Source organism: Bufo gargarizans, chromosome 10 (genome assembly GCF_014858855.1).
Source record: "Bufo gargarizans isolate SCDJY-AF-19 chromosome 10, ASM1485885v1, whole genome shotgun sequence".
NCBI lineage: Eukaryota > Metazoa > Chordata > Amphibia > Anura > Bufonidae > Bufo > Bufo gargarizans.
The window spans coordinates 10,529,716-10,547,550 of record NC_058089.1 but is presented as its reverse complement, the minus strand read 5'-3'; the positions used below and the strand labels follow the sequence as shown (position 1 = coordinate 10,547,550).

At 49.2% G+C, this 17,835-nt stretch overlaps 1 protein-coding gene across 1 annotated transcript in view; it reads right to left on the bottom strand.

Annotated features, from left to right (window-relative positions):
• Positions 1–17,835, bottom strand: part of NAV2 (neuron navigator 2) — a 161,822-nt gene that overhangs the window by 66,677 nt on the left and 77,310 nt on the right. The window contains 2 exon segments of the mRNA XM_044270784.1: positions 12,842–12,987; positions 16,432–16,503. Coding sequence (XP_044126719.1) covers positions 12,842–12,987; positions 16,432–16,503 — 218 coding nt within the window.

Here is a 17,835-nt window from a genome sequence, read left to right as displayed (position 1 = left end):
CAAACCGCTCCTAAAAAATGTTCCTGACATAAAGTGAAAAACTACAGCAGAAAATAAACTGAAGAGCGTTACCTGTGAAGCCTCCTGTACGTGCGGGGTAGTGTGTGTCCTCTCTGCTTCACACCGACTGCACTACCTCTGCTACATCTTCTCCCAGGGAAAGTGAAGCATTCAGAGGTGAAACATCAATCTCTCCACCCTCTGCACTGACTCCAGAGCTGCCAGATCCCCACCCCTCAGCAGACTGCTCCATACCCTGCACCGTGCAGACCCCCTCACCTCAGCAGACTGCTCAATACCCTGCACCGTGCAGACCTCCTCACCTCAGCAGACTGCTCCATACCCTGCACCGTGCAGACCTCCTCACCTCAGCAGACTGCTCCATACCCTGCACCGTGCAGACCCCTCTACAGATCCCCACCCCTCAGCAGACTGCTCCATACCCTGCACCGTGCAGACCCCTCTACAGATCCCCACCCCTCAGCAGACTGCTCCATACCCTGCACCGTGCAGACCCCTCACCTCAGCACACTACTCCATACCCTGCACCGTGCATACCCCCTCTACAGAGACCCTCGCCTCAGCAGACTGCTCCATACCCTCACCGTGCAGACCCCTCTACAGAGACCCTCACCTCAGCACACTGCTCCATACCCTGCACCGTGCAGACCCCTAAGAGATCCCACCTCAGGACTGCTCCTACCCGCACAGTGCAGACCCCTCTACCTCAGCAGACTGCTCCATACCGCTGCACCGTGCAGACCCCTCTACAGAGACCCTCACCTCAGCAGACTGCTCCATACCCTGCACCGTGCAGACCCCCTCTACAGCAGACCCTCAGCCTCTACAAGACCACTCACTCACAGCTCCATACCCTGCACCGTGCAGACCCCTCTACAGAGACCCTCACCCAGCAGACTGCTCCATACCTGCACCGTGCAGACCCCTCTAACCTCAGCAGACTGCTCCATACCCTGCACGTGTAGCCTCTCAGAGACCCTCACCCAGCACACTGCTCCATACCCTGCACCGTGCAGACCCCCTCACAGAGACCTCACTCAGCACACTCCCATACCCTGCACCGTGCAGACCCCCTCTACAGAGACCCTCACCTCAGACACGCTCCATACCCTGCACAGTGCAGACCCCCTCTCCAGAGACCCTCACCTCGCAGGGACTGCCTCCATACCCTGCACCGTGCAGACCCCCTCTACAGAGACCCTCACCTCAGCAGACTGCTCCATACCCTGCACCGTGCAGACCCCTCTACAGAGACCCTCACCTCAGCAGACTGCTCCATACCCTGCACAGTGCAGACCCCCTCTACAGAGACCCTCACCTCAGCAGACTGCTCCATACCCTGCACAGTGCAGACCCCTCTACAGAGACCCTCACCTAAGCAGACTGCTCCATACCCTGCACCGTGCAGACCCCCTCTACAGAGACCCTCACCCCTGCACTCAGCCATACAGATTGATACTGTGCTCTATCCTATGCATATAGCCCCCAATCTACAAAGACCCTTACCCCCACACTGTGCCCTATAGACTAATACTCTGCCATATGCTTTCCACATAGACCCCCAATACATAGAGACCCTCGCCCCTGCATTCAGCCCTACAGACCAATACTCTATCCGCTCCATGTAGACCTCTCATCTATGGAGACCCTCACCCTTGCACTGTGCTCTACACCCCGATACTCTGCCCTATGATCTCAATGTAGACCCCTAAATCTACAGAGACCCTCACCCCTACACCCAGCCTTACAGACTAATACTCTGCTGTATCCAGACCTCTACTCCAAAGAGACCCTCATCTGTGTACTCCCCCAGACCCCCATTACCGTGCTCTGCCCCAATACTCCACCATCCCACAACACACTACTGGTTGACTATACTATGATATACTCCATTCTATACTTTATGCAGAGCCTTAGTCTTCCTACCAGGATTTCCCACTTTCCCTCTAGAGACCCCCAGCCTTTCTACAGGATCCCCTATAAAGCCCTTCTACCCCCTGACGCTGTGTGGATTCAGCACTCAGTAACCTTCACCCACATCTCCAGTGCCCACATGATACGGAAGGCATGTCCCCAACTCCGGGTCATCCTCACTATACAATCGCCCATTCTCTGACACAACTGCATCCAGCTCTCCCCCCCTAAAGGATTCACACAACTCAGCAGTGACTACCAAGGCAGTGACGTATACCCTAAATCTACAGGGATCGGCCATCTACCCATCTACAGGGATCGGCCATCTACAGGGATCGCAATATGGAATGCCAACCTGTCCAATCCGGTGCTCAGCTTACCCCATGTAAAGGTCTGTCCTCCTGCCCAGCACTCTCTCCCCTCTATTTCTAAGGACTTTGCATCCAAATTACCATCTACAGCTTACAGCCGGCCACTATACAGATAAGCATCCTCCACTTTTTGGGGAAATTTCCCAAAAAGAGAACAGACCCCCTAAACCAGTCATGTTCCCTCACAGAGTAACCCAGCACCCAACGCCTGCCCCTGGGCAGATCCCCCTCTTGCAATCCACCTTGAAGTACAGGAAACTTACAGATCTGAGACGGTGCACGGAACCACTTATCGGACTGTATATAGGAGCCGGGGCCTTGTACTACATCTCCTTATCTCAGCACATGGTGACCTCTACCCGACGCCGGGGGCCAACGCTCAGGAGTCACTGGAGTAAGTCGCAGACGAGGCGAGGAGATCCTCCTCCAGGCGGTATACATGCTCCAGCTTAATAATACGCTGCAGCGTTTCATATTATGGCACATACAGCATTATAATACAATAAACGCACGGCGACTAATTGATCGTATGACCTCTAGGTAACAACGCCTCCGATTTCACCCTACGCATTGCAAGGCCACGTTCCCATGGTTGTATTACCACGCTAACAATTTAGCTGCAGAATCTATATAAAAAATCCATGCATTTTCCGTGCTGTTTCTTCAAGCAGTTTTCTGTTGGGAGTGGATTTCGGGGCAGTTCTTGATGCCGATTGGCGCAGTTTTTAGCCCTGACATTGATTGATTTAAATGGAATCTGCTCCAAGAATGAACATGCGACAACCCGACAAAATCCGTGTGGAAAATCTGCCCCGCGAGAATGGCCCAAAGGATGAAATCCGCTGTGATAATCAGCACGGTGTGGACTGGATAATTCCCAGCATGCTCCGATTTCTACGGATAATTTTTCCGCAAAGCGGAGGCAATTCGACCACATGCGGCCCAGACCTTAGGCTGAATCCACAGGGGGCAGAATGGTTGCAGATTTTAGTACCAGGCACAGATCTGCTGATGACTTTCACAGTAGATTTCAACCCTTTCTATGTTACAGGGTTTAAACTTGAGGAGAATCCCCATGTAGAATACAGATTTTGCCGCAGATCTGCTGTGGATGCTGAAAAGTTTCACTGCATGTGGACTTACCCCGACCTGCTTACCCGTATGGCTGTGTGTGGTAGTGCAGATCCCACCAGTAGCTGGGGCTGAGCTGCACCAGAGCCCATCAATGTAAGCCCCCCATCAAGACACATACAACTAAAGGCACTTTGCCTACCACCAAGCCCTGGTCTGCAGCCCCGACACCAGGCATGCTCAACCTGCGGCCCTCCAGCTGTTGCAAAACTACAACTGCCAGCATGCCTGAACAGCCTACAGCTATCAGCCTTCAGCAGGGCATGGTGGGAGTTGTAGTTTTACAACAGCTGGAGGGCCGCAGGTTGGACTGCCAGAAAAAGTCTGCTTGGACGTGAAACGTAGCGACAATGTGTCTGTGTAACCCAATGCAAACAGATCGGATAAACCGATGATACAGCATCAAAGCTCGGCGGATGAGGGTCACAAGGACGCCCCCAGACTGACGAGTTCAAAGCGGCCACCTGCCAGATCTCACAACGCAGGAGCACGCACAGCGCCACAGACTTTGTTCCTGACGGCAGAACGAGATACTGCAGATTAAACAACGGCAAGAAATATGTGAAAAGTGAAGCTTTATGGGTCCTGACACAGATGTGAGACGAGCGGAGCGATACACAAACGCTGGGCGTCCAGCCTTGTATGGGAGAAGAATCCACCGCCACCCGCCGACCTAAGCAAGAAACTGTATATATAACATGACAGGGCGAGGATTGTCAGGGGATATGTCCCAGGTCTGTGATACCGTGCCAGCACCGTACGCCTGCGCCAAACCGGACGTGGAAGATTCTACAACAGTAAAGTGCTGGCTAGGAGTTGTAGTTTTGAAAAAAATAAATAAATGGAAAGTTGCAGGTCGGAGATCATTGATCTATGAGACTAAAGTTCTCCATTGTACTGACCGATTAGGAAAACCTGCAAAATCCCAAATACGGCTACATGCACACGACCGTATGCGTTTTGCGGTCCGCAAAAAAAAAACAACGGATGACGTCTGTACGTCAGCAGTTCTTTTTTGCAGATACATTGTAACAATGCCTAAAACGGACAAGAATAGGACATGTTCTATTTTTTTTTGCGGGGCTACGGAACGGACATACTGATGCGGACAGCACACTGTGTGCTGTCCGCGTTTTTGGTTGACCCACTGAAATAAATGGGTTCGCATCCTATCCGCAAAAAAAAAAAAAAAAAGACACGGAAACAAAATACGTTAGTGTGCGTGTAGCCTAACCCTGCAAGACTGTGCAGCAGCAGCAGGTGACCGCTCTGGAGCCCCAAATGTAAATGCACTAGATTAAATATGAGCAGACACAATTCCTTTAATCCGGTATTTGATAATCCGGGACAGAAGTGCAAATAATGTAGAATTTCACAAGACTGACAGAATATTTGCAAACTGTCCGATAACGATATAGACTTTTTGGCCGGGAGAGCTGGGACATGACGACAGCCAGAGAGACACTGCCGAGTGAGAGCTGTGTACGGAATACGGTGCGGGCGATCATGTGATGCTCGGGAGCTGGCCTCCGCAGACCTAGATTGGCTTCGGAATACTGACAGAGATGATGAATTTCCCCGGTAAATGAGGTTGTGCAGCAGCAAGTTACAGGGGGAAAAACAACACCGCAGGGCAGCGTGGATGAGATGTGGCCCCGCATCCAAAGGCTGCAGACCAAATAGACAGCGGAAATGAACCAGCGGTTTAGATAAATCCGTAGCACGTCAGATCACGTTGTGGATTTCATTCTCTGCAGCGCATACAGCGAAATCCGCAACTGAATCCGTGACAGCTCCAAATGCTCCAGGCAGATTTCTCCACGGATTTGTCGTGCGTTTTTCTGCACAAATGCAACAAACTCCACGGAAAAAAATTCTGCTGCAGAAAATTCACCCCGTGTGGCTGTGCCAAAAAACCAAAAAACGGAAGGTATTCTGTGTCTGTATGTCAGTCTTCCCATGCCGCAAAGAAATAGAACATGTCCTATTATTGTCCGTATTACGGACAAGGCCAGGACTGTTCTATTAGGGGCCGGCTGTTCCATTCCGCAAAATACAAAATGCACACGGACGTCATCTGTATTTTTTGCCGATACGTTATTTGCGGACCGCAAAATACATATGGTCGTGTGCAAGAGGCCTAACAGTAGGACGCCTCATGCACGGATCCGCGTCAGCCTCCTCGTGTCCGCCATTTTCTGGGTCAGCCCCTGCACGACACTCCACGACATTCCTCCTGCTCCTCACTTCTGAATTTCTCTTCCTTTTGCCCTCGGGGAAGCGACGTGAAGATTTTCCTGCTCGCTGGGTAAACAATACAATGTTTTCACGGACATCCATACTTTAATAATTGGAAACATGTCCACGCGCCTGGAATTCCACCGACCGCTTGCCTTTTATGAGATCTCACGTATCTCTGATGTCGTCTGTGACCAATAATCCTTTACAAATCTGCTACAAAGTCTGAGTCCGATCGATGACTGGATACGATTATAACAATCTGTCTGTGTTCCTATTCATTATCAGCAAGCAGAGATCTTAAACATGGCGAGCAGCTGTTACCGCAGCCCTATGGTAACGCCATGGCAGGCTCTAGGGCTTTCTTCCCTTACAGGTGCATTATATACACAGTCTGTCCATTAATCCAGAGTGTTTGATTATCCGCCATTTGTCAAGCCCCAGAGTCGGCCGCTTGCCTTGCGGTCAGGAGGTCAGCGCGGTAATGAGAATACCTTGACATTCCAAAAACATGGGTTAATGTGTAGCGGTTCCAGAGTTAAAATGTAACGTGTGCTCACCAGCGGGTTCTCATGGTGGGAAGCACTCCGACCACTGCGTCCGTGTCCTACACCTTGCACTAGTATTTTTATATCCTTATCCATTTGTTGTATTCACATTACACAATCTGCTCTATATACATCTACAGCAACCACCACCACCCCAGCTGGTCCGAGACTACAACTCCCAGAATCCACCTTTCACTCCTATGTAGGTGTGCAAGCTGGGAGTTGTAGTTCACAGCAGCTGGAGTGCCGAAGGTTGCCGATCCCTGATCTACAAATAAAAGCTGCATTCGCTCCCGATCTACATTTTACAGCATAAATATAATTATTTTCCCAACATCAGGTGGCTGTACAGAGCAAATCACCAGAACAAGCCCCGTGCAGTCTAGAATAGTGAGCGCAGCTCTGGAGTATAATACAGGATGTAACTCCGGATCAGTACAGGAGAAGTAATGTATGTACACAGTGACTGCACCAGCAGAATAGTGAGTGCAGCTCTGGAGTATAATACAGGATGTAACTCAGGATCAGTACAGGATAAGTAATGTATGTACACAGTGACTGCACCAGCAGAATAGTGAGTGCAGCTCTGGAGTATAATACAGGATGTAACTCAGGATCAGTACAGGAGAAGTAATGTATGTACACAGTGACTGCACCAGCAGAATAGTGAGTGCAGCTCTGGAGTATAATACAGGATGTAACTCAGGATCAGTACAGGATAAGTAATGTATGTACACAGTGACTGCACCAGCAGAATAGTGAGTGCAGCTCTGGAGTATAATACAGGATGTAACTCAGGATCAATACAGGATAAGTAATGTATGTACACAGTGACTGCACCAGCAGAATAGTGAGTGCAGCTCTGGAGTATAATACAGGATGTAACTCAGGATCAGTACAGGATAAGTAATGTATGTACACAGTGACTGCACCAGCAGAATAGTGAGTGCAGCTCTGGAGTATAATACAGGATGTAACTCAGGATAAGTAATGTATGTACACAGTGACTGCACCAGCAGAATAGTGAGTGCAGCTCTGGAGTATAATACAGGATGTAACTCAGGATCAGTACAGGATAAGTAATGTATGTACACAGTGACTGCACCAGCAGAATAGTGAGTGCAGCTCTGGAGTATAATACAGGATGTAACTCAGGATCAGTACAGGATAAGTACTGTATGTACACAGTGACTGCACCAGCAGAATAGTGAGTGCAGCTCTGGAGTATAATACAGGATGTAACTCAGGATCAGTACAGGATAAGTAATGTATGTACACAGTGACTGCACCAGCAGAATAGTGAGTGCAGCTCTGGGGTATAATACAGGATGTAACTCAGGATCAGTACAGGATAAGTAATGTATGTACACAGTGACTGCACCAGCAGAATAGTGAGTGCAGCTCTGGAGTATAATACATGATGTAACTCAGGATCAGTACAGGATAAGTAATGTATGTACACAGTGACTGCACCAGCAGAATAGTGAGTGCAGCTCTGGAGTATAATACAGGATGTAACTCAGGATCAGTACAGGATAAGTAATGTATGTACACAGTGACTGCACCAGCAGAATAGTGAGTGCAGCTCTGGAGTATAATACAGGATGTAACTCAGGATCAGTACAGGATAAGTAATGTATGTACACAGTGACTGCACCAGCAGAATAGTGAGTGCAGCTCTGGAGTATAATACAGGATGTAACTCAGGATCAGTACAGGATAAGTAATGTATGTACACAGTGACTACCAGCAGAATAGTGAGTGCAGCTCTGGAGTATAATACAGGATGTAACTCAGGATCAGTACAGGATAAATAATGTATGTACACAGTGACTGCACCAGCAGAATAGTGAGTGCAGCTCTGGAGTATAATACAGGATGTAACTCAGGATCAGTACAGGATAAGTAATGTATGTACACAGTGACTGCACCAGAGAATAGTGAGTGCAGCTCTGGAGTATAATAGAGGATGTTACTCAGAATCACCCATACAAGTCGGTCTTGTATTTTCCCTTAAAGCATTAATCCTCAACAAGTGGTGAATACATTTTGTAGTAAAGCCCTTTATGCCCCAGTGAGTACAGGAGTTCCCAGTGCACCGCTAGACTGGTTAGTTAATACACAAACTGCCCCATAACACAAGGCTCCCTCCATGAGAAGATACTGAGATACAGTCGTCAGTAGACAACCGCTGCCCTCTACAGGCCAATTCCTGTAAAGCCAAATGTCCCAGATCAGAAATCAGCAGAGCTGACCCCCACCATGATGATAAAGTGGAATCCTATAGTTTGCCTATGACCCCTGCATGGGGCGGGCAAGGGGGGTTTGTGAACCCCCTTAGCTGCTGGGACCTTGGCCTTCATCAGAACATCCAACCATTGAGTCCAAGTCTGGTTTATAGCAATGTCCAATATCTGAAGCTCGGTCGCAGTATTACAGCTGTGACTTATTATTTTAGCTGCGCCGTCCCTTTAAGACGGAGCGCTGCCTCCTCACGCTCATTGTCATCCCTGCAGGAAGCTCTCCAGTCGTTTTATCACTGAATTGGGGAAGCAACACAAGAAACAATAGCGCATCAATGACCCTTGAAATTAATCTCCAGGGTCAGAGTTGTGCAGCTTTGATGTAGAAGATGCGAGGGGCGGCAGAGGGGGCGCAGGAAGACTCCTCATTTGGCAAATCCTCACTCAAGACCCCTCAGAATCTCCCACTGCCCCGATGGAGATCAAACCTGTATAATAACTGGTGCGGAACTGGAGCCACCCCATTGCTTCACTTCTCTAAGGACTCGTGGGGCCCATGATCTGCGAGACCGGGTCAGTACACCCGCAGTCGGGCCGGAATACTCGTCTGCAAACCACATGCGAGTCTGGATAATTAAAGGGCCGGTGCAGTCCTGTAATCAGGTCACAATGACAAGTTCTGCAACTTTCTAACAGACTTTGTGATTCTATACCTCACCATTTTCAAGATCTCTGCTTGCTGTCAGCGAGCTGGAACATGCATCCAGAGGCATCCTGGCCCAATACTCCGCACATCTAAAGGTTTGTGACAACTGCAGTCAAGACAATCCTCTGAGAGCTGAAAAGACTAAACTCCAGACTGACACACTGTAACAAACGGCCAGGACAGGAGAGACGTGAGCACTGCTGGTGTGGCCTAACTCCCAGAGAACTGTCTAGACCAGATACAACTGTCACAAACCCTCAGCTGTGAAAAGCATTAGGTAAGTGCAGGGATTTAGCCTCTGGAAGTAAGCAAGAATGTCTACATACACAAACAGCAAGCAGTGATTTTGAAAATGGTGCAGAATTGAAACACAAGGTTGATGAGAAAGTGGCAGAAATATTCATTAAAAATAGAAAACCCCTTTCCTCGGATTTGGCCTCAGTAATTCAGCCCCTTGTCTTCCTGATATTCACTGTAAATCTGCAGTAAATGGCTCCTGCCTATAGGAAGAGAAGGCTCCGGTCACTGCAGCAGTTACTCACTGAGCCCACCAGGGGGCGAGACTGCACCAGGAATGCCTATTGCTATACACAAGTTACACAGAAGTCCCCCCCCCCCCCCCCCCCCTCCGCAGTGTACGTACATGTACACATTACATCTGCAGCGTCTGCGTGCCCCCCTCTCTCAGGCTTCTGGTCATCCTGAAGTTCTTCTTCCATTACAAGTTGTAAACTATTTTCTGCCCCAATATGCAGAATATTTGATAATCCAGCACTGACCAAGTCTAATTAAAAGGTGTAAACCGAGCTTTTAAGTTTCCTCCTATATCCACAGGATAGGGGGATAACTAACCTGATCAGTGGGAGCCGACCACTAGGACCCCCAGCGATCGTCCTGTTTCCCTGTCCAGATACAGCGGCGGGCTGAGCATGTGCCCTGCCGGTCCATTCATTCTCTATGGGAGTGTCCAGGATAGCAGAGCGCTATCCTCACCTATAGAGAAAGGAAAGAGTGACAGGGCACAAGCGCAGCCTGCCGCTCCATCAGGACAGAGGAGTGCGAGCCCCATTCTTGAGATTAGTGGGGGGGGGATCGGAAGCCCTTTTCTTGGGATTAGTGGGGGGAAATCGGGAGTCCTGTTCTTGGGATTAGTGGGGGGAAATCGGGAGCCCTGTTCTTGGGATTAGTGGGGGGAATCGGGAGTCCTGTTCTTGGGATTAGTGGGGGGAATCGGGAGTCCTGTTCTTGAGATTAGTGGGGGGGGGGGGATCGGGAGCCCTGTTCTTGAGATTAGTGGGGAGATCGGGGGCCCTATTCTTGAGATTAGTGGGGGGGAGGGGGAGCCCTGTTCTTGGGATTAGTGGAGGGATCGGGAGTCCTGTTCTTGGGATTAGTGGGGAGATCGGGGGCCCTATTCTTGAGATTAGTGGGGGGGATCGGGAACCCTGTTCTTGGGATTAGTGGAGGGATCGGGAGTCCTGTTCTTAAGATTAGTGGGGGGATCGGGAGCCCTGTTCTTGGGATTAGTGGGGGGGATCGGGAGCCCTGTTCTTGGGATTAGTGGGGGGGATCGGGAGCCCTGTTCTTGGGATTAGTGGAGGGATCGGGAGCCCTGTTCTTGGAAATAGTGGAGGGATCGGGAGCCCTGTTCTTGGGATTAGTGGAGGGATCGGGAGCCCTGTTCTTGGGATTAGTGGGAGGGATCGGGAGCCCTGTTCTTGGGATTAGTGGGAGGGATCGGGAGCCCTGTTCTTGGGATTAGTGGGAGGGATCGGGAGCCCTGTTCTTGGGATTAGTGGGGGGGATCGGGAGCCCTGTTCTTGGGATTAGTGGGGGGATCGGGAGCCCTGTTCTTGGGATTAGTGGAGGGATCGGGAGCCCTGTTCTTGGGATTAGTGGGGGGGATCGGGAGCCCTGTTCTTGGGATTAGTGGGGGGGATCGGGAGCCCTGTTCTTGGGATTAGTGGGAGGGATCGGGAGCCCTGTTCTTGGGATTAGTGGGGGGGATCAGGAGCCCTGTTCTTGGGATTAGTGGGGGGATCGGGAGCCCTGTTCTTGGAAATAGTGGAGGGATCAGGAGCCCTGTTCTTGGGATTAGTGGGGGGATCGGGAGCCCTGTTCTTGGGATTAGTGGAGGGATCGGGAGCCCTGTTCTTGGGATTAGTGGGGGAGATCGGGAGCCCTGTTCTTGGGATCAGTGGGGGGGGGATCGGGAGCCCTGTTCTTGGGATTAGTTGGGGTCCCATCGGTCAGACCCAAATTAATCAGTTATTCCTGTGGATAGGAGAGAACTTAAAAACTTGGCATGACCCCTTTAAAGAGGATCTGTCTCCTCTCCTGATATGTCTGTAATAACCATTCTGGAGTTTCTCTTCTTATGACTCATGTTCTCACCCCTCTATTATTCCTACTACAAGTTGATGAAAAAATTGGTAGCAGTTTCCAATGAAGGTCCATCTGGATGTTACCAGTTAGGGGTCACAGCCCCAACTGGGACAACCCCCCACCCCAAACGGGAACAACCTGACTGGCCTTTATTACTGACTGCTGCCAATACTTTCATAAATTCTGGTAGGAATAATAGAAGAATAGCACAATACATAGTCATGAGAGTAGATGTTCAAGAGTTGTCATTACAAGGGAATGCAAGAATTCACTAATACAGACATCATGTCTGGAGAGGCGAGAGGTCTTCTTACAGGGGGGGTTGGGTAAGGGAGTGCGAGGCAAATGACCTTTACAATAACACACACACAAAGATAGGACCCGCAGTCCTGTGTAAAACCTGCAGTCCTGTGTAAAACCTGCAGTCCTATGTAAAGCCACAGAGAACAAATGCAGTTACACAAGTTATCACAGAGTAAATACATAGAGGGCGCTGAGGGTCATCACGCCTCCAAACACAGACAGACGTGCTGGCGGCCATGACGTACGCAGTGACCTTACTGACTGCAATGTCTGGTGAGAGACCTGGACATTATGACCCCCCCAACTGCTGTACCCCTCAAATAAACCAATCATCAGCGAACAGTAGTGCAAGGACGCCTGGACACATAAGGGTAAATGCACACGTTTAGGAGAATCCGCACTTAAATCCGCATGTGTTCGCAGGGAAATCCGTGCCGACAATCCGCATCAATTGGTCCGGATTTACATGCGGATTTGGTGCAGATTTTACTCTCCCCATTAAAGCGAATTGAGAAAATACGTTCAGGAAAAATACAATAAATTGAAATGCTGCAGATTTTAAAAATGCGCACGGAAAAAAATATCTGCATCGTGTACATGAGAATTTTAAATTCTCTAAGAATACAATGTGCATGACCCTACGGTGCGGAAAATGTGTACGGAATCCTGATCATGTGCATTTAGCCTAAAGGCCACCCCTGCCGAATTCTCAGACTACTGAAAGGTAACCCCTCCAATCATGTGATGATTCCCGCCCGTGTACGGTCACATCACTGACTGGCGATTCAGGAGTCCGGGAAAAGCTGGGCGAGACCCAAAATATTCACCATTACAGGACCCGCAGGTGTCCACCCAACTTTCCCAGAAACAGATACGTCTAAGAAATGGCAGAATCGAATATGCAGCAACTAGTGGCACATTGGGCAGACTGATTTGCTGGCCTGGCACACTGAAGCGACAGCCCCCCTGTACGTCTCGTACCTTTCTCAGTCACAGCTGCTGGAGGATTCACTGGTTTGGCTTTGTCGTAGTTATTGAAACTCTGACTGCGCCTGTTCCCACCGGCCGGCCCCCGGGTCTTGGCCTCGCTGCCTGCAGCCGACGTCCTGGTGCTGGGACCTGGGAGCCTAAAAATATTAAAAGGACATATTAGAAAAGCACAAGAGGAGGCTGAATAATTCGCGGGCGGGAGCTCATGTTAGGACGGAAGATATCAGACAGGACAGACGGATATCACCCCAAGCAAATATGGAGGAGCCATACAAACAATAGGATTATATGGTGATTAGACTGGGCCCTGGCAGAGGAGAGGTTAACGTTGCCCACAGACCTTAGATGGGATTAAATAGTATCTTCTGCAACTTTATAATATACTTTTGTCTCATCACCACTGTCAAGATCTCTGCTTGCTGCTAGAGAATGGAAACACTGTTCTATTCTTTGTACTGACCTAATACTTCTCACGCTTGAAGATTTGTTACAATTGTATCCAGGCTACACAATCCTCTGTAACTGCAGACTGATACATTGTAACAAACTATCAGGGCGGAGGCCACTGGAACAACCCAAACTATTCGGCTGAACTCACAGGCAGCGCATTTACTGTAGAAATGTCTGCGACTGAAAATCTGCTTGCTGCATGTGAACGGGGTTCTAACTTTTCGTTTAAATGAATTGCAGAGTTTCACAAATCTGTTTCACCGGTTTCGAAACTTAGATGAAGATAATGAATGTTTCCCTATGTTCACAACAAGCAGAGATCTTGAGATGCATGAAGAATTATAAGGCAAAGTACATTGAAACGATGCTGACTTTTCCGTTTACAGTCTTGACTAGACACGGGCAAAGAGCGCCGAGAATGGCGGCGCGGTCCTACAGCTTCAGGGACCATTCAATATACAGACGAGACACTGCCTGAAGGTGGTCCTAATCTGTGAGGCACTTTACTGTCCCTTTAAATCCCTAGATAGGAGACTGGAGTGGAGTACAACCCCCTTCATCCTCCAGCAGAGATAAGAGGGGATTCCTCCCCCACAGCTCAAACAGCAGCTGAAATCACAGCTCCTAACACCCAGCACACAGGGCCGCTGCTGATCTTCTCCCGAGGGGGTCATCTTTGGCTGGCTTCTGTTCAGACCATTCAGGAGTCTAGGAAAGCAGGGTGACATCTCCTACAGAAGCTTTAGGGGTGAAATCAGACGGGGACGCATGGTGCAGCAACGCTGTGGATTTTCACTACTGTCGATGCACAAAACATGCAGCACAATCCACAACAGAAGGGCTGCCACCCAGCTTTCCTGGAGTCCCGAGTGGTAAATCTGTATGGGCATTCCATGATATGGGAGACGGGGACTTGTCTGGGGAACCCTTCAAATCTGGATGGGACCCAGTACGGTACGTCCACTTGCGGCAGAAATTTCTACATGTGGATTTTGCTGCAGATTTCTGCCTTGTGTGAACTAACCCTAATGTCCGCCATCCGAGTGTTCCCCAGCTCCTAGATCACTGCATACATGTGCAACTTTTCCACTCAGGACTCTAGGAAAGCTGGATGGCAGCCCTTTTGTCACTCAGCTTTTGTTTTCGTTCTCCAGTCTTCCTGCGAGATTAGATTGTGAGCTCTTGGGACAGGGCTTGTCCCGGGAGTACAGCACTACAGTATATGTTGGTGCTAGTCCCATATAACCACAGCAGGTCACGTAGAGGACAGTCTCTATCCGGTGTCATGTAGCGGTATTGCCCCGAGGCTCTGGCACATCATCCAGCTGGAGCGCTCGACTTGTCAATCTGCGTGTTCTCACTGACGTGACGAGTTCCACGCAGGGCCCTTGATGCTCAGGCGCTTCGCACTTACACAATGATCTGTCTTTCTTACATTTTGCCCAAGGAAGTAAAATAAAAATAAAAACTTTTTCCTTTCGTTAATTGCATGTGACAGCGCGCACGGGACAAACATCTGCTTCCCCGGGAGGGCGGAAAACAGGAGACGCTCCAGAACTGCACGGTCCGGACACCAACTAGTATATAGGGCACAGGTATAGGAATTAAAAGGACCACCCTGCCCCCCCATCACATATCTCCAGAGCCGAGACCCTCCAGACACATTTACATCTAAAGTATGTGAGACTCTAATATCAGCCGCTCCTCTTATATAATGCTGCTGTACTGTAATAAGATGTGTCCGATATCAGCCGCTCCTCTTATATAATGCTGCTGTACTGTAATAAGATGGGACTGATATCAGCCGCTCCTCTTATATAATGCTGCTGTACTGTAATAAGATGTGTCCGATATCAGCCGCTCCTCTTATATAATGCTGCTGTACTGTAATAAGATGGGACTGATATCAGCCGCTCCTCTTATATAACGCTGCTGTACTGTAATAGGATGACTGATATCAGCTCCTCTTATATAACACTGCTGTACTGTAATAAGAGGACTGATATCAGCTGCTCCTCATTACAGTACAGCAGTGTTATATGAGATGACTGATATCAGCCGCTCCTCTTATATAATGCTGCTGTACTGTAATGTAATAAGATGTGTCCGATATCAGTTGCTCCTCTTATATAACACTGCTGTACTGTAATAAGAGGACTGATATCAGCCGCTCCTCTTATATAATGCTGTACTGTAATGTAATAAGATGTGTCCGATATCAGCCGCTCCTCTTATAACACTGCTGTACTGTAATAAGATGGGACTGATATCAGCTGCTCCTCTTATTACAGTACAGCAGTGTTATATAAGAGGAGCGGCTGATATCAGTCAAATCTTATTACAGTACAGCAGTGTTATACAAGATGACTGATATCAGCTGCTCATCTTATATAATGCTGTACTGTAATGTAATGTAATAAGATGTGTCCGATATCAGCTGCTCCTCTTATATAACGCTGCTGTACTGTAATAAGATGACTGATATCAGCCGCTCCCTATAACACTGCTGTACCGTAATAAGATGTGACTGATATCAGCCGCTCCCTATAACGCTGCTGTACCGTAATAAGATGGGACTGATATCAGCCGCTCCCTATAACGTTGCTGTACCGTAATAAGATGTGACTGATATCAGCCGCTCCCTATAACGCTGCTGTACCGTAATAAGATGTGACTGATAGCCTCTCCTCTTATAATCCAGGGTTGCACTTTTCAATGGTCTGTCTGCTGGCCCTTTAAGAAAGCTTTATGTGATGCTAAATGTTGTGAATCTCCATGTTATATAAATGGTACTGTCGGCATTATGGGTAAGTCAGGACCATGATGCTTTGCAGCAAGGACCACAGTGAGGTTTCTCTGAACCTGGGTGATGGACCCTCATTCTAGAGCCCTGTGCAGACTTACATTTCCTACATACAGAGATCCACATTATCCCCGCACTCATTGTGATTATTAGACGCCAGGTTACTATTTAGTGGAGGTTTTAAAATGCAAAAAATCCCATAAGCGCGAGTCAAGAGCACAGCAGAGTCAGCGACTGCACAGCCGAGCAGTTAGTGTGTGTTATCTGTACCATTAGTGGGGTAAGAGGGCTGCAGTACACTCTGCACACAGCAGGGGGCCTCACTGACCGGGAGGAGCATTTCCTCTGCCCAATGGAGAAGCGCAGAAACCTGACCTCCCGCGGCTCTTTGGAGGATGAGCTGTACAGTGGGATAAATGGACATAATCAGGAAGAGCTCTAACCTCACCAGGCACCCTTCCTTCACATCGTATACATTCCTCAGGAATTGGAAATGAACCAGTAGGCCATGTTCACACACAGCGTAACAGCGGGGATATCTGCAGCGATTTACAGCACAATACATGCAAACCAGGAAAATGGGCACCTGCAGATCCTCAGACCCCCTGCACCTGCAGATCCTCAGGACCCCCTGCACCTGCAGATCCTCAGGACCCCCTGCACCTGCAGATCCTCAGGACCCCCTGCACCTGCAGATCCTCAGGACCCCCTGCACCTGCAGATCCTCAGGACCCCCTGCACCTGCAGATCCTCAGGACCCCCTGCACCTGCAGATCCTCAGGACCCCCTGCACCTGCAGATCCTCAGGACCCTCTGCACCTGCAGATCCTCAGGACCCCCCGCACCTGCAGATCCTCAGGACCCCCCGCACCTGCAGATCCTCAGGACCCCCCGCACCTGCAGATCCTCAGACCCCCCTGAAACTTCGGGTCTGTTCTGCATATTCTGGGTCTTTACTTTGGTGCTCTTCCTCCCCTCTCATAGCATTCAGCTTCACAGAGTCACAGAGAGAAGCTGCAGCTGCACCCCCCTCCTCTCCCCAATCTATTTACTACAGACATAATTTTAGGGTAGTCATTTTTGTGGTGGACATCATTCTAAGAGAATCATTATTGGGACGGACATCATTTTAGGGGAATCAATTTAGGGACGGACATCATTTTAGGCTTCCAAACCTTCACTTTTACTGAACTTCAAACTCCACCAGCTCAGGTTAGGGACATCTCGGAGCAGGGCTAGAACTCCTTCATTAGGGTAAATGATGGAAGTCACCTACATACAAGACGGGCGCAGACGATCCCCTCCCCGCTCCTCCTTCCCCTGATAAGGACATATTTGTGTTCTCCACCACAAGTTCACATTTGCATGAGATTTTCCCTTGAAAGACTTAAAAAGAAGCGGTTTTGTGTTACACGGACAATTCTCCTCGGGGTAATCAGTTAATTGCTCTATTTTTCACTGCTACAAAGGGCCGTATTCTCCATGATGTCATGAGAACCTGCCGATGCGGCAAGTCAGAGGGGTCAGCCTTAATTTATGGCTAATGTAAGGTTTGTGGTCTAATGATACTCCGTGGTATGCTTTATTATAGATATCAACTTTCCTGTGAGAATCTGAGACACTGGAGAAAAGCAGATTAGAATGGCAGTCAGAGTAGAGGCAGCGACACAAAGCTTACAGGGGACGTCCATGAGGGTCTTCATACAGTTCCTGGGGATCAAGTATAGGAGGA